Source organism: Puma concolor, chromosome E1, assembly GCF_028749965.1.
Source record: "Puma concolor isolate L17-30 chromosome E1, mPumCon1.1.hap2, whole genome shotgun sequence".
Lineage (NCBI taxonomy): Eukaryota > Metazoa > Chordata > Mammalia > Carnivora > Felidae > Puma > Puma concolor.
The window spans coordinates 41,408,533-41,426,289 of NC_141680.1; the positions used below are offsets into that span (position 1 = coordinate 41,408,533).

A 17,757-nucleotide genomic window follows, 5' to 3' on the forward strand; every position below is an offset into this window, starting at 1 on the left:
CATTTCTATGCTTTTCTGCTGTGGCACTGTTTTCTTTTTTTTTTTTTATTTAAAAAAATTTTTTTTTCAACGTTTATTTATTTTTTGGGACAGAGAGAGACAGAGCATGAACGGGGGAGGGGCAGAGAGAGAGGGAGACACAGAATCGGAAACAGGCTCCAGGCTCTGAGCCATCAGCCCAGAGCCTGACGCGGGGCTCGAACTCACGGACCACGAGATCGTGACCTGGCTGAAGTCGGACGCTTAACCGACTGCGCCACCCAGGCGCCCCTGTGGCACTGTTTTCAACATCTCCCTTGGTGCAAAATTTAACTCGATTTTCATTTTTCTGGTCTTTAGCTGCCCTCAGAGAATTACTAATAATAAGTGTTTTTAGGCGGAGTTCTCCAGAGAAACAGAACCAGTAGGAGATATATATATATATGTATACATATATATATATATATCCATAGAAAGAGATTTATTGTGAGGGATTGGTTCACACAAATGTGGAGGCCCTCACCAGGAGCACTGAAGTATGAGGGCAGGAGAAGATGGCTGTCCCAACTTAAGCCATAGAACAATTCGCCCTTCCTCTCCCTTTCTGTTCTATTTGGGGTCTCAATGATTTCGATGATCCACATTGTCCATCCACATTGGTGAAGGCAATCTAATTTACTCATTCTACAGACTCATATGCTAATTCCTTCCATGAACACCCTCACAGACACACCCAGGAATAATGTTTTACTAGCTGTTTGGGGATCCCTTAGCCCAGTCAAGTTGATACATAAAATTAACCATGACATAAGGTATGACACTTAAAATTTGAGAATTCTCCTCTTTTGCCACAGACTAATCTGAACATTCCCTTATCTCTCCTAAAGAAATCAAGAAAATAAAATTATTTACTCCATTTCTTCTTGATTGGTTTTCATACAAATAGAGTAAGAAGTTATAATCAATTTGTGGTATTTCCCTGTGTAGATTTTATGACCGTTTAAATGCTGGAAATCACTATCTATTGTCTTCTTGGAGAAAAGAATGCCAGTAACTTTACATTTAAAATGATTTTATTACAAGGCTTATTCTCTTTGGTTTTCATTACTTCATTTAAGCGATGGGGTCCAGATCCAATAGTATCATAAGAAGAAAGGATGTGTTTGTCTCTTATTGAATGTCTGCCTTCTGTTTATAGATATTAATATATTGAGTTATTTTTCTTTAAGGTGCCATGGTTCTAGGTTTCTTATTGTAAGTTTGGGGGTTCTTTCAATTCCTTAAGCTCCATTTTACTAGTTCTCTAGTTCAGTTGCATCTGCCATAGATTCCTGAGTGATAAGACATGGTTGATATAGGAACCAGTTGAACATCCCCAACTTTTTACTCTAAATCAAGTAATAAGATCTTTTTCTCTTCTGAATGCCAACCTGGCTCTTTTGGTGCTTTGAGATAAAGCCATTCTAAGTAAAAGTAAGTACATCCTAACCCATTGAAAGACAAGAGAGTGGTATTTGAGGGACATCGAGCATTAAACATGTTTTAGACACATTGTGTATGAATGTGTGGGTTGTGCCCTGATGGGGGAGGCTCTGTCCACTCAGAAGAAGGAGAATCTTTTTCATATGAAAATGATGTAGGCTCAGTAAGCTGTGTATTCTTCAAACTGTTTCTACCTAAAGGTGATGCCTTTTTCTAATTCTGGTAAGGTTGTGCTAGTGAAGACCCCATCCCTTTGACTTACTTCTTTTTCTTTTTTTTAAGTGTTTATTTATATTTGAGGAGGGGAGGGGCAGAGAGAGAGGGAGACAGAGGATCTGAAGCAGGCATGAGGATGCTGAAGCAGAGAGCCCAACGTGGGACTCAAACTCACAAACCATGAGATCATGACCTGAGCCGAAGTTGGATGCTGAGCCAACTGAGCTACCCAGGTGCCCCTGACTTACTTACTTTTTAAATCGAGGTGAAATTCACATAATATATACTAAACCATTTTAAAATGTACAGTTGAGTGGCCTTTAGTGCATTCACCTTGTTATGCAGCTACCATTCCTCTGTCTAGTTTAAAACCTTTTTCATCACCGAGAATACCACCTGATAATCTTTAGTAATTACTCCCCATTCCCCCTTTCTCTCCAGCCAGTGATTTACCACTTTGATTTTATAATCAAAGATTTTATCCATCAAAATGGAAGTTCTTATTATGTATTTTTTATTTGATCCTTGCTTTATTCTAGAACTTTCTCTGGAGATTAGAATAAGAATGGGCACAGTGTATGCCAGTATCATGCTCGTTTAAATCCATTCTTGTGATGAATATTTATTTTCTAGTTCACGGTACATGAACGAATTGTATAGATGTTGTAGAAGCACCAGTTGAAATTCCCTTTCATCATTTTCCAAAGTATGTTTTGAGGAACACTAGTGTTACAGGATGCTAGTTGGTAATGAATGGAGTATTCCCCAACTAAATCAGTTTGGGAGTAATAGTTATAGAGCTTTCTTTAATATTCTGATGTGTTTTATAAACCTTCAACATGGTGCAAATGCATGCAACATTACTTGACCATTGAATAATTTTTCCTCATTGGGCGTCTGAAGAGACTAATTGTCAGTGCATCACCTGTTTAGGAAATAATCCATCCTGGTGCCTGGGAGAGAAGCTGTAAGCAATGAATGTCAATTCTTTTGTTTTCCAGTTTTTCTAACCTGGTGCCCAGGCGGGTGAAGGGCCTTGCTCCAGAATCCATGGGTCCGGGGCTCCTAAGTGGCTCAGTTGGTTAAGCCTGCAACTCTTGGTTTCAGCTCATGTCATGCTCTCATAGTGTCTGGGTTTGAGCTCCACATGGGGTTCTGCACTGACAGTATAGAGCCTGCTTGGGATTTTCTCTCTCTCTCCTCTCTCCCCCGCTCTCTCTCCCTCTCAAAATAAATAAATAAACTTAAAAAAAATAAGAATGCTTGGGTTCTTAGTTACAAAGTGGGGATTAGAACTTGAGATGTCTTTATATCTTATGCTAGTACTTTGAAATCTTATGCTTCCTGTCTTTCCAATTATGTATTATCCTTTTATATCCCAGATAGTTGAAAGACTTGTACACAGAATTGTATATGAAGGAAGTGAATAAATTTGGCAATATCTCAAGAAACTAAATAACATAAAAATTCCTTTTTGTAAAATTGATCTTCTGGAACACCTAGCCTGTCAATTTGCACATGTGAGGACCTCGGAGAATAGTTCCTTAATACTGATATGTTCTTTTACCATAGATTTTGGCTGTAGAATATTGGACCATTTAATGGTAAAACAAAGGAAAACCATTTTTTAAAGACCTTTAAAAAAGGGAAAAATAAAAAAACACCATAGTGCCATACCACAGTTACTGAGATTTTGAAAAATCCAAATACCCCAGTATCAATAACAAATTCCAAAGAAAAGAAAGCTCCAACAATGACTTTGTCATTGAAGAATAAAAATTTTATTAAATCCCAAATCCAATGAGCTGTTGAACTATTTCAGGTGGTATTTATAGTAAAAGTTTTATACATTCCTCTTAACCTTGTAGGACTTCTGTTTGTGTCCAGGTTTATGAAATATTTTTGGTTTTCGATTATAAATTAATTTACATCTTAGGAAATTTTGTAGCCATTTGCAAGCTGTGTTATGAGTATTGGAGTTCAGAAGTTCATCGGGACTCTACATTGCCTCATTGTGAAGTGCCAGTTTCTTAGGATTCCTTTCGAAAGAGATTTTCAACAGGTGGACTGGCAGGAGGTGGGCTCACAGCAGGTGGGCTGGCAGCAGCTGGGCTGGCAGCAGTAGCAGCAGCAGGCAGGGCGGCAGCAAGACTGTCCACAGTAGGACGGGCGGCAGCAGGAGGCCTGGGCGTGGTGCAGCTGGCAGCAGGTGGGGGGTATGCAGCTCACCACACAGCAGGGGGGCAGGCAGGTGTCCTCCACGCGGCAGTCAGGGCGGCACCACCTGACGCGGCAGCTCACGGCTCCGCAGCCACCCTCCTGGCCGCCACCAGTGCCACAGCCGGTCCCGCAGCAGCTGTTCTGGCAGCAGCTGTTCTGGCAGCAGCTGGGCTGGCAGCAGCTGGGCTGGCAGCAGCTGGTCTGGCAGCAGCTGGGCTGGCAGCAGCTGGTCTGGCAGCAGCTGGGCTGGCAGCAGCTGTCCTGGCAGCAGTTGGGCTGGCAGCAGCTGGAGCCACAGTTCCCACTGGTGGAGCAGGTGGGAAATCCACAGAAGCTAGTGGAGCAGCAGGCCATGGTGTCAGGAGCTGGGCTGAGAGTTGGGTTGCTAAGAGAAGTTTTTTGTGTTTTGCTGGTCACTTCCACGTTGGGCCTTTTATAGGCCTTGGCCAGTTCCTGTTTTGTGATGGACAGCATTTTTATCCTGTTACTCCTTAAACAAGCTTTTCCAGAGCCCTTTGATTGTTCAAATACTGTTATTTTAACTACATCCCCAAATTAGTTTTTCCTTTATTGCTAAGCTAATACTCACTAAACGTGTCCATCCTTGGTAGAAATGTTGTTGTTTCATTTCCATGCAATGCTGTAATTTTTCCTCAAGTCTCAGCTTCCATTCTGCATTTATGGTCACATCACCTGACCAAGTGACTCTCACTGATAAGATGACACAATTTGGGGGTCATATTTACCAAAATTCAAGTCTCCAGAAAAAAATGTTAACAATTGACTGCTATTTATGTAAGACTATTTTCCATTATATATGATTAATAAGATTATAGTCTCTATAATCAGGCAGATAGAAACTCTGATAAACTTCACATTCATAGAAATGCATTTAGTTTCCAGAAAATGGTCTCCAATTTCAGTGATCTCTCCTGAACTCCACACATTCATACTTGAGAAAACACCACTCAGGAGGATACATAGAACAAAAACTGTTCCATTGCAACTTACTGTGGATATTTTATTAGCCTGAATTTAAAAGAAGGGCTAAAATTGATAACCAGCAATTAGGAAAATATCTCACAAAATTTTAAGTGTAATTTATATTTTTCTATGAAAGATAAAAATCACTGGTTTGTGGATTATCTAGACTGTATTTCTCAAAGGTGGGAATTGTTTTCAGTTTATGTCATTTTATGTAACTACACCCTGTGTCCTATGAAAGGATGTTAGACCAAAGAGCATGACAATCCAATTTATGAAGGGGAATCACTAAGAAAAAGTAGAAGTTAAGAAATGCTTCTTCTGGATCACAGTGTTTATAAGGCAAGGTAGGAAATGGATGGTCAAATATCATCCAATAGGTATAAGTGAAAAGAGATTAAGTGTACTTTTGCACTTAAGGTATAAGTGTAAATGGGTTGATGTTGTGGTATGGACCACTTTTAATTTCCCCTCAGCATGAGTTGATGTTAGAATACTGTTGAGTCTAGGAATGGCTATATTTTGGAGAAGTTAGTGACTTGCTCCATTTGCACAGTACACAGCCAGAGAACTGGGTATAAATTTCAGCAAAACAAATTTGAAATAATTTTGGTGGTTGCCAAAATAAAGAATATCATTTTCCATTTGCTGTTTAGGGTTATATTGGGGGAATGAAAAAAAAAGTGGTGGCCAAAGAGCCTATTATTGTTATTTGTGGTAGGTTTGTCCCTTCCTTCCAATCTTGAATAAAAACATCACATCTTGAATAAAAACTAGCACTCACATAGTTAGCTTTTTATGAGATGGAGGTATTGGTTTGTACAGCGAGAGAATTACATTAGAATGTGATTCATGCCAGTGTCAAGAAAGATGTTCATGTCATGTGATAACCATGACTGTAGGTATGAAGTTGAAAAATGGTTGAAGGAATCCTCAAATGTCAGAGATCAAAAACTTAGTAAATCATCTGTCCAAACATTTAATTGTATAGGTACTGACATCATTGTTTTTATAAATAGCAAATGTTTATTAAGTCATCATATTTTACCCAGAGCACTAAAGGGTTGTGCAGAAAGCCAGATTCAGTCTGTCTGCTTCATATCTTGCTCCAGTTTATGAATCATTATAATACTGATGGGGGGCTGAATCAAGGAAAAGAGTCAAATATATTACCATCCATCCTCATAGTTTTAAATTGGAACACTGATGTTGTAATACAGACTGCTTTTTTGAAAGTGTTTATTTATTCTGAGAGAGAAAGAGAGGGAGAGGCCTATGAGCACAAGCAGGTGAGGGGCAGAGGGAAAGAGAAAGAGAATCCCCAGCAGGCTCTGCATTGTGAGTGCAGAGCCCAATGAGGGGTTTGATCTCATGAACTGTGAGATCATGACCTGAGCTGAAATCGAGAGTGGGACGCTTAACCAACTGAGCCACCCAGGTGCCCCCAGACTGGTTTTTATTTCCTTTCAGCATTTGCTGATGTTAGAATACTACTGAGTCTAGGAGTGGCTGCCTTTTGGAAATTTTAATGACTTGCTTTAGTCAGACAGTACACAGCCAGCAGAGCAGGGTATAAAACTCCTGTCTCTCCTTCCTACATCAGTTATAGCTGTTTTACTTTATTTTATACAATGCTATTTTCCAGGAGCAATTAATTCTTAAAACTCTTTGTCTCAGGGTGCCTGGATGGCTCAATTGGTTAAGTTTTTGACTCTTGATTTCAGGTTGGGTCATGATCTCAGGGTCGTGGAATTGAGCCCCACATTGAGCTCTGTGCTGACAGCATGGATCCTACTTGGGATTCTCTCTGTCCCTCTTTCTATCTCTGCCCCTTACCTGTGCTCTTTCTCTCTCAAAATAAGTAAATAAACATTAAAAAAAAACCCCTCTTTGTCTCCTTTTTCAAAAAATGTTCTATAATAGTCCAAGAATAGAAATAGTAGCTACAGGCAGAAATGCTATGGAGTAGTAACTTTAAACACACAGTAAATAAGTATAAATATGTTAAGATTCTTTTAAGTGTCTTCTGATCAGAGGAGTTTTCCCTAGAGCTGCAATAACACATTTGATTCTTAATTGTTTTTTGTTTCCCACATTCATATTAGGTAATATGCCTTCTGGGTTTCTATGTCTGACATACTCTTTATGTCTTCTTTATTCCATGGCTATCATCCTAGTTCAGCTCGTACTGTGTATCGCTTGGACCAGTTCAGTGGCCTCTTGACTTGTTTCTGTATAGCCATTATATTGTCTAGCCTTTGGCCTTCCTTTTTGATAAACAATTACCATAGGAATCATCCTGATGCCCAATGCCTGTCATGCCATTCAGTTGCCCCAAGGGTTTCAACAACTCCTTAGTATTTACTGCATTAAGGGCATACTACTTTGGTTACTATTCAAAGCACACACACTTCCCAAATTTATCTTCCGCTGTTATTCTACATGTATCCTGTGTTCCCAGCCAAAGTATCCTCTGAACAAGCCCTCTTTCTATACCTTAGTGCATACTGTTACCAGTGAAAATGACATCTTCCTTTAGATCTGCATGCTGAAATCTTAACTTCTGTAAAATGCTAGCTTCCTTTTTGGTCTTTCTTGTTCTCCCCAGTCAGTAGTGATATTTTGACACACCGAAGTATGTTGTACTTTTTTTTTCATTTTCTAATTTTTAGGTGCATTATCGTGAATTTCATTTATCTCCCTAGAAGTTTCTTGAAGAGGGGAATATTTTTAACTCACTTTAATTTCTATTGTATACCATACAGTCTGTGACTTGCAGATGGTAGGCAGTACATTTCGTTATATTTAAAATTAGTGAAAAACGTTAGAATAAATAAGAAAAACCAAATATGGGTTTGCTAGGCCAAAGAAGAGAAGTTTATTAGAAAACAAACATGCCACAAGACCTAAGATCTAAGGTGGGAAGAAGGGAGTTGATACTGTTACAAAGACTTGAGAACACCCCAAGTCTTAACAGGTAAGCCTGGATCTCCATTCAAACCCTGGTTGACTTGGGGTCTTGATGGTTTAGGGGAGGAGGTTTCTTAGGTAGAGAAAGGAGTATGACTCTTTCAGAAGGTTGATTGCTTGTTCTAGACCGTGCACTTAGTAGCAGCAGGAGGTCCTGCAGGTGGTGCGGCAGGGGGCAGGCTGGCAGCAGGGGGGGCGGCAGCAGGGCGCCTGCACAGAGATGGGCTGGCAGCAGGTGGAGGCCCAGCAGCAGGGGCGGCAGACCACGGCCGTGCAGGACGTGGGGCAGCAGCTGATGGGGCGGCAGCAGCCCTCCTGCAGGGAGCAGGGGTCACAGCAGACGGGGCGGCGGCAGGGCTCGCAGATGGGGCGCGTGCAGCGGCAGGTGCAGGTCACGGGGCGGCACACGGTGGTCTGGCAGCTGACGGGGCGGCAGCAGCAGGGGTCGCGGCAGCAGCAGGGCTGGCAGCAGCCTCCCCCGCAGCCCAGGGAGGAGCAGGTGGAGCCGCAGCAGGAGCCGGACATGGTGGTGTCTGGGGCTGGTTTGGGTCGGAGGGGTGAGAGGATTCGGGTGTTGTCAGGTGTGAATGCCTCCCTCCTGCTCTGGGGCCTTTATATACCCTGAGCGGGTCCTGATGACCCCCACCCCCATTTATCTTTTGGCCAATTGAGTACAGTTTTGTTTTGACTAATGATTGCATTGCTTGTGACATACTCATGATCTCATTAAAGAACTCTGTTGCATTCCTAAATATGGATATATTCATGCTGTTCATCATCAAAATCTAAGCACTCAGTCATTTGAGGTGATAGCAACTCTTGATGCTTATTTTGGGTAGATAGCACCTGATGAATCCTGGGCAAAATGGTCCTAAAGGAACCGCAAGTTTTAAAAGAAATGAAAGAAATTAAACATACAGCGGTTTCTAGAGAACTGAGTGGATCCTGTCCTTGACCCCTAGGAGATGCCCTGAGAAACCTACATGTTAATCAGACGGGTGTTAGACATGTCTTCACATGTGGACTCCTTGGGACTTTATTTTTTTTTTTTCAACGTTTATTTATTTTTGGGACAGAGAGAGACCGAGCATGAACGGGGGAGGAGCAGAGAGAGAGGGAGACACAGAATCGGAAACAGGCTCCAGGCTCTGAGCCATCAGCCCAGAGCCTGATGCGGGGCTCGAACTCACGGACCGCGAGATCGTGACCTGGCTGAAGTCGGATGCTTAACCGACTGCGCCACCCAGGCGCCCCTCCTTGGGACTTTATTTACATATCACTTGATACAATGGAATGCATGTACTTTGAATAAGACTGTAGCTCTGATATTTGTATGGGAAAGATAAAAGGTTATTTTTGTAAACCAAGTAAGTATTGGAATAAAACACCCAAGGCTGCCTTCCATTTTTTTCTTCAGCTCAGCTTTGAGCAGCTATGGGCCTTCTGCTCATAGCATATTGATTTTTCATCTCTGACACATGACATTTTCTATATTTGCCTTTCTTGTGTGTAAGCTAAAGAATCATATAATGGGAAGTTTTTTCTTAATATACCTTGACATGGGTACTGTGACTAAGAAGTGACAAGATGGAGGTTTTTAACCAGCATTGCAGACATACACAACACATTGATCAGAGGAGGTATGTGGGAGGCTGCCCAGCTGTTCAGTGGCAGCACTGCTGGAAATGTGAGGGACATGCATCTTAGGGAAGGGTCACCAGAAGCGTTTGGGGAAATGCATGGGGGGAACAGTCTCATTACTTTACAGCTTTTCTCCTGTTGCTATGCACCAGATAGGGTTTTGGGTCACTTAGGATCATTCCCATCGTTCAGCAGAATGTGCCTCAGGCCCCAGGAGCTAAAGCTCCCCAAGTGGAATTTTGAACATAATTTCAAAACCTTAAAAGGAATGTAAACCGACTGAACATATAGTCATAATCGGGGAAACAGAGGAGGGAGAAATGAAGCACAGTCTCATCATGAGGACATTCGACTCTCTCATGTTTCACGTTCTTTCTCTGGTCCATAGACACATGATTTTTTTCAAAGCAGTAACCAGAGCCTAGATAAAAACTTGTGTATTCTGCCCTTTTTTTTGTTCTTTTTCCCAGCTTCATTGAGATAAAAGTGACATACAACATAGCGTAAGCTTCAAGTGTGCATTGTGATGACGTGATGCATGTATATATTGCACAGTGCTTGCTGCAGTAAGGCTGCACATCGTTCTCCCACCTTGCATAATTATCATCTTATTATTGTTTTCATGGTGAGAACATTAGAGCCCTACTCTACTAGCAGCTTTTTTTTTTATTTAAAAAAAATTTTTTTTAAATGTTTATTTTTTTTGAGACAGAGAGAGACAGAGAATGAACGGGGGAGGGTCAGAGAGAGAGGGAGACCCAGAATCGGAAGCAGGCTCCAGGCTCTGAGCTGTCAGCACAGAGCCCGACGTGGGGCTTGAACTCACAGACCGTGAGATCATGACCTGAGCCGAAGTCGGACGCTTAACCGACTGAGCCACCCAGGCGCCCCATCTCCTAGCGGCTTTCAAATATACAATATATTATTAACTGTAGTCTCCGTGCTGTACATTAGATCCCTGGAAATTATTCATCTTATAACGGACAATTTATATCCTTTGACCAAAATCTTCCCATTTCTCCTACCTCTCAGCCCCTGACAACCACTTTTCTACTCTGTATGAGTTCGATATTTTTGACTCCAAATATAAGTGACATCATGCAATATTTGTGTTTTTATGATTTACTGCACTCAGTATAGTTCCTCAAGGTCCATCCATGTTGTTGGAATTGGCAAGGTTTTAGTCTTTTTTTATGGTTAATACTTCACTATGTATATATTTTTATATATATTTATATATATTTACATATACTTATATACATATTTACATATATATTTATAGTTACATATATATTTATATAGTTATATATTTATATAGTTACATATATATTTATATAAATATATATGCAAAACACAACTATTGCAAGACTTCTCTTGGAATACACACATGCATCATATATATCATTCATATATATGTATGCTCTGTGTGTATACACATATAATCACATTTTTTTTATCCATTCATGTGTCATTGGACATTTAGGTTGTTTTAATACCCTGGTAATTGTGAACTAATGCTTTAGTGAACATGGGAGTGCAGATATCTCGTTCAGATCATGAATTTATGTCCTTCGGATGTATACCCTGAAGTGGGATTGCTGGGTCATATGGTAGTTCCATTTCTAATTCTTTGAGGAATCTCTGTACCCTTTTCCACTGTAGCTGTGCCAAACTATATTCTCACCAACAGTGCACCAGGGTTCGCTTTTCTCCCTCACCAGTATTTGTTCTCTCTTATCTTTTTGATATTAGCCATTCTAACAGGTTGAGGTGAGATACCTCATTGTGGTTTTGATTTGCATTTCCCTGATGATTACTGATGTCAAGCACTCTGTTGGCCATCTGTATGTTTTCTTTGGGAAAATGTCTGTTCAGGTCCTCTGCCTATTTTTCAATCAAATTTTTTTTTTGTTTGTTTTGCTTTCTGTTTTTGTTTTTATTATTGGGTTATAGGAGTTCCTTGTGTATTCTGGATATTAACCCCTTATTGGATATATACTTGGTTTGCAAATGCTTTCTCCCATTTGCCTTTCCATTTTGTTCATTGTTTCTTTTGCTCTGCAGAAGCTTGTTAGTTCAGTGTAGTCCCACTTGCTGATTTTTACTTTCGTTGCTTATGCTTAGCTCTTTTCAAGCCATACTGTCTCAGTCAACTTTTCATGTTGTTGGGGGTATTCATGATGATAACATTTTGTGCAAAGGGGGCCTCTTTGAGAGATACATAAAACCTCAACTTAGTTAACAAGACTAATTTCTCTAAACATTTCTTTTTTTTAATGTTTATTTATTTTGAGAGAGAGAGAGAGAGCGCATGAGCAAAAGCACACATGAGTGGGGGAGGGGCAGAGAGAGAGAGAATCCCAAGCAGGGTCTGTGCTATCAGCACAGAGTCTGATACAGGGCTCGATCTCATGAGCCATGAGGTCATGACCTGAGCCAATATCAAGAGTCAGACACAGCTGACTGAGCCACCCATGCACCCCTACTCTGAACACTTCTGATTCAAAATTGTTCCAAAGAGATTTTTTTTCCTCTTCGTAAAGATCCACAAAGAGTGCGTGAGTCTCTCAATAAGCAGTTCTGGTGCTATTCAGTCTAAGATGCTCATCCTCAGCCCATAAACTTCATCTCTAGGCAGAGAAAATAGGGGTTGTGTTTCTGTAATTCGTGCCACAGAGCTCTGTGATTTGACATTGGTGGCAAGTCCTATGGTATTTTTTTAGTGCTACTTATTCTAAAACCAGACAACATTCATTGAAAACTTTGCCATTTACTGGCTGTGTGTCCTTGGGCCATGAGTAATGATAGTACACACCCAACTTGTTGTGAGCAGTAAATAAGCTAAATTTGTATAGCACTAAGAACAGTGCCTGGCACTTAGCAACTGCCTAGTGTTTGTTAAGTAAATAAATATATTTTAAAAAGTCCCGTTATGTGGGTGCCTTGTAAACTCTAAATTTTGAATTTAGAATAAAGATGAACATATATGGCAAATGGCATTCTCTGCCGAGTAACCACAGACTATACACTAAATAAGATTATCCAGTGGAGAGTTTCACTAATAACATTAAATAAAATAAAAATACCTGGAAGGGAGTTATACAGCTCCCTCTTTTGAACACCAATTTCTGGGAAGGGGAGTTAGGTTATTGTTGAAGAAACTATAAAGAGAATATGTGTCGGATTTGTGGCCTGAACCTTACCGAGAACCCCACAGTCTTTGCATCACACAGTGAGTTCTTAGAAAAACATCCTTTTTAAAAAAAGCCTTAAAACTGATTTAGACAGGTTCCTGGTGGTGATGGGCATCGTATTTTGTATTACTAATGCTAGGGCTTTATTTAACACTATCATTCAACAATAACGTTATGAACAAATTTTAACATGGAAGATAGTGTCTAATGTTCTTAATTATCAATTCTTCATACAAATGGAGAAAAGTAATAATACCTATAATTTGAAACAGCTAACAATTTTTTAAAGTTCTTAATTTGGAACATATCGAATTGCATACCTTATTTTATGCAATTGAGATGATCCTGAAAAGTTAAAATATGAATCAGTGTTTAATAATTTGATCAGAGTTTGGAGGTATCAGAGAAGTCCACTATATATAGCATAGTGGTACACTCTTGTATAGATAATAAAATACTTCATATGAGTACAGTTGGCTGCTGTGTAATTATCTGCTTTAAATCCACTTAGATTCTCATAGGTAGGTTTTTAAAAGCAGAGCACAATCAAGAGTAAGGTTTAAATGTTTTTCCCAAAATAAATATAGGTTTTAGATAGTACATTCCACTAAAAATAAAATATATGTTCATTTTAAATGATATAATTAAGAAAAATACCAAGAAGAAAATGAGTATTATCCCCAATTACTCTTATATTTTGTTGCATTTTGTTTCTTTTATTTTTTAAATTTTTCTTTTAATGTTTACTTATTTTGAGAGAGAGAGAAAGAGTGCACATGTGAGTTGGGGAGGGACACGGAGAGAGAGGGAGAGAGAGAATCCCAAGCAGGCTCCACGCCACCAGCTCAGAGCCCAGTGCAGGGCTCGACCCCACAAACCATGAGATCATGACCTGAGCCAAAATCAAGAGTCAGTCACTTAACCAACTGAGCCATCCAGGCACTCCCACATAATGTTTTAAATACGTTTTAGGCATAAGCACACATAGACATGCAGAATACATTTTTTCTCACAAAATAGTTTAATATTTTACAACTTGCTTAATTTTAACTTAAATATGGGACAAGACGATTGCATCACGTTTCCTAGTAAGTTTATAATCTTAAACTATTTTTAACTACTTATGGCATTTCTTCTATATTTATGTTGCTTATATTATGTACTGTTTGACTTTTTTTTCTTATTTATACCTTATCTCCCTAAATGGATTATAACCTCTTTGAAGCATATTTTATTCTTTTATTCTTTCATGTTTCCTCAGGATGGTCTCCACTCAGTGTCTTATTCATAGATGTTCAACAAACATGTGAAGATTGACAGTGATTGATTAATTTTCTTGGAAAATGCCATTACTGCCCAGTTGCTGAGTACAAAGATAAGCAGCTCTTGAGAGCCAGTGTGGATTAAATACCCATAAGAGTTGACACCGCAAATAACATTCAAAATAACTGCCAGATGTTTAATGCATAGAAAGGAGCGCATTATCTGAAGCTGCAGTTACTCTTGGCCAGAAAAGACCTGAGTTCTTCTGGGCAGAAGAACATGTCTCCTACCATATTAAGATGAAGTGTTTGACTTAAGGGCTTAATGTCAGGGGGTTCGCATTCTCCTAGGTCTTTTCTAAACATCAGCGATTATAACTATATTAGAAAGAAACTTAATTTAATCGTCCATTACTCATCGCTCTTCAGCTTTAAAAACATGGGTTTGGCCAGATGTTGCCTAAGGTTATTTCCACGTCTAACATACTGAGTTTCCTGAATTGTGCTTAGAACAGGTGTCAGGTCAGTGAATGAACCCTTGGACCAGGGGTGTGTGTGTCAGCTCAGATGCAGCCTTCTCACTGGGTGTTGTTAAAGGACATCTCTCAGATGTTTGGCATGTCTGGAATTATGAGCACATGTGATGAAGATACAGCCATGTCCACTTTTCTCACTTGGCAACTATGCCTTATAAATGCCACTTACAAGGAAAATAAGGAAACTACCCAGAATTAGGTTATTTCAGAGAACAATTTGAGAGGATCATTCTGCATCTTGCTTCGAATATCTCTGGACAAAACAGAGAGAACCTACTGGGAGGAAGTATGACAAAGACCATGATTTCTATGCTGGAAATACTAAGTTTATTAGAAAACAGAAGACATAATTGAGGAGTTAGACTGGGGTCCTGAGAGGACAAGGCACTCTTCCTCGATAGTCAGTCTGAAAAGGGGGCTCCAAGGCCTACTCTGAGCCGGACTGAAGAGGTGAGAAATGGGCTTCTCAGGAAAAGGCATGTTGTTCTGTCTTGAAGTTAAGAGCAGAATGGACCCCACACCATCTACTGGAGACCCTTAGTGATGATGCACTTAGTAGCAGCAGGAGGTCCTGCAGGTGGTGCGGCAGGGGGCAGGCTGGCAGCAGGGGGGGCGGCAGCAGGGCGCCTGCACAGAGATGGGCTGGCAGCAGGTGGAGGCCCAGCAGCAGGGGCGGCAGACCACGGCTGTGCAGGACGTGGGGCAGCAGCTGATGGGGCGGCAGCAGCCCTCCTGCAGGGAGCAGGGGTCACAGCAGACGGGGCGGCGGCAGGGCTCGCAGATGGGGCGCGTGCAGCGGCAGGTGCAGGTCACGGGGCGGCACACGGTGGTCTGGCAGCTGACGGGGCGGCAGCAGCAGGGGTCGCGGCAGCAGCAGGGCTGGCAGCAGCCTCCCCCGCAGCCCAGGGAGGAGCAGGTGGAGCCGCAGCAGGAGCCGGACATGGTGGTGTCTGGGGCTGGTTTGGGTCGGAGGGGTGAGAGGATTCGGGTGTTGTCAGGTGTGAATGCCTCCCTCCTGCTCTGGGGCCTTTATATACCCTGGCCGGGTCCTGATGACCTCCACGACACAGGTGATTGCCTTATTTGTGTTTATTCTTTCTGAAGTGGCACTGGTAAGTTAGTAAGCTCCCTAGACATTTTTTTTTAGGTGCTCAGGGACTCATGAAAGACCATTTGCTTTCCTTATTTGAGGGAAACCCATTATATTTTGCTATTTATGGTTCAAATATGAACTTAATGACCCTAACTTCAGAGTTTCCAATTATCTTCAGAATTCAGTGATGTTTTGCCAATTGATGTTTCGATAGCACAGAATAGCTGTCATGCTCTTAGGTTTACTTACTGATAGTGGAAGTGAATCCCCCAAGTTGTGAGTGTCCATTTCTACCACTAAGCTTCCTGGACAAAACAAGTTCAGAAAAGTAATGTGAGACTATTTGCCAAGGTATGGTCTGTGAATAAAAGAAGAGTTTTGCTGTGTACTTTTTGTAGCTACAGGAATGCATCTTATCATCTTATCAGTGGGTTGTTTTTCCAATTTTTAAAATTTTGGTAAAATACATATAATGTAAAATTTACTATCTTATCATTTTTAAGTGTACAGTCAGGGTATTAAGTCCATTCATATTGTTGTGAACCATCAGCACCATCTATCTCTAGAACTCTTTTCATCTTGCAAAACTGAATTCTGTGCCCATTAAACCACAACTCCCCATGAACCCTTCTTTTCAGTCCCTGGCAACCACCACTGTAATTTCTTTTTTTTTTTTTTTTTCTTAATTATCTCCTTCCGCCCTCACATACCCCATTAGTATTGGCTCCAACATTATTAGGCATATGACTTTAGGCAAGTCACTTACCTGGTTCCTTATGTACAAAATGTAGAATATAAAACCAGCCTCTGGTAACTACTGTTCTGCTCTCTGTTACTGTGAGTTAAGCTTTCTTTTTTTTTTTTTTTTTTTTTTCAACGTTTATTTATTTTTGGGACAGAGAGAGACAGAGCATGAACGGGGGAGGGTCAGAGAGAGAGGGAGACACAGAATCGGAAACAGGCTCCAGGCTCTGAGCCATCAGCCCAGAGCCCGACACGGGGCTCGAACTCACGGACCGCGAGATCGTGACCTGGCTGAAGTCGGACGCTTAACCGACTGCGCCACCCAGGCGCCCCTGTGAGTTAAGCTTTCTAAACCATGATGAATTTCATTTTTAATCTTCATGATGACCAGTATCATTGAGTTCTAGTATCTAAGTACTTTGCTAAAAGAAATTAATGTACTAACTTACTCTTCACAATAATCCTATGAGATAGATATTGTTGAATTCCTCATTTTACACATAAGGGATCAGAGAAGTGACTTGCCTAAGGTCATACACCTACTACTGTTGGAGCCAATACTGACTGCAAAAACAACCTGTGGGAACATTATTAGTAAGCCCAAGGAGCTGAAGAATGGAACTGTGGTTACCATATTCCCTGTCATTAAGGAATGTCTGTTTTATTTAGGAATTTTAACAGTGAATTTATTTTTAAAATAAATGGTATTTGTGAAATGGCTGATTTTTAGAGTTATCTGAAAAGACTCTGTGTCTTCCCAATATCCTCAGGAATTCAAAGAATTATCTCCCAAAGAGCCTTCTAAAAATTCCAAAACATACCATAAGGAGATAACATCAAAGTTGGACATAATTGAGTGGTTATGGAGCACTATGAACAAAGCCATTGTTGAGAAAGAAGAATTTACTCTACCCTTTAAGGTCCTTCTACCTGGACTAAGAAAAAAAAAATGACATGAGACAGATTAACAGGAGAAAATAAAATTCAGTAGAATACTTATGGGGAATCCATATAGCTATGGAAATTTCAAAGATAGTGAGGCAACATGATACTTATATGAGCTAAGGAGAGGGGTGAGGGTCTGAGTATAAAAGGGGAGAAAGACCATTAGCAGGAAGGTGGGAGGAGATGTTTAGAAAGCAAAGATTGCCCTATTATGCAGATAAGTTTTTTAGATAAAGAGGAATCTCTGTTAATAGCTTTCTTCCTGGTAGAGACAGGTAGTTGAGGGAGAGGTAAAGAATGTTTCTTGAATCTGTTGGGTTTTGATTGGATTTAACTCAAAATAATGTTTACACCAAAGTGGCCCATTTGGGGGCAGCCTGCCCTTGGTCCCTACCCTACCATCTGGATAAAGGTTGTGGTCAGCCAGCATAACAGAGCCCCCAGGTAGTGATCCCAGCCAAAGGTGACCTCCAGGCCCACGTTGTCTTATC

At 40.7% G+C, this 17,757-nt stretch overlaps 3 protein-coding genes and 1 long non-coding RNA gene across 4 annotated transcripts in view; 1 reads left to right on the forward strand and 3 right to left on the reverse strand.

Moving 5' to 3' along the window:
• Window positions 1–17,757, forward strand: part of LOC147574350 (uncharacterized) — a 280,815-nt gene that overhangs the window by 218,513 nt on the left and 44,545 nt on the right. The window lies entirely within an intron of this gene.
• LOC112854017 (keratin-associated protein 9-3-like) lies at window positions 3,436–4,310 on the reverse strand. Its single transcript, XM_086687271.1, has one exon. The coding sequence runs from the start codon at window positions 4,249–4,251 to the stop codon at window positions 3,733–3,735; it is 519 nt and encodes a 172-aa protein (XP_086543397.1). The 5' UTR covers window positions 4,252–4,310; the 3' UTR covers window positions 3,436–3,732.
• Window positions 7,732–8,450, reverse strand: LOC112854127 (keratin-associated protein 2-2-like). The gene has a single exon (XM_025917588.2). The coding sequence runs from the start codon at window positions 8,374–8,376 to the stop codon at window positions 7,987–7,989; it is 390 nt and encodes a 129-aa protein (XP_025773373.1). The 5' UTR covers window positions 8,377–8,450; the 3' UTR covers window positions 7,732–7,986.
• On the reverse strand, window positions 14,789–15,501 carry LOC112854143 (keratin-associated protein 2-2-like). Its single transcript, XM_025917606.2, has one exon. The coding sequence runs from the start codon at window positions 15,424–15,426 to the stop codon at window positions 15,037–15,039; it is 390 nt and encodes a 129-aa protein (XP_025773391.1). The 5' UTR covers window positions 15,427–15,501; the 3' UTR covers window positions 14,789–15,036.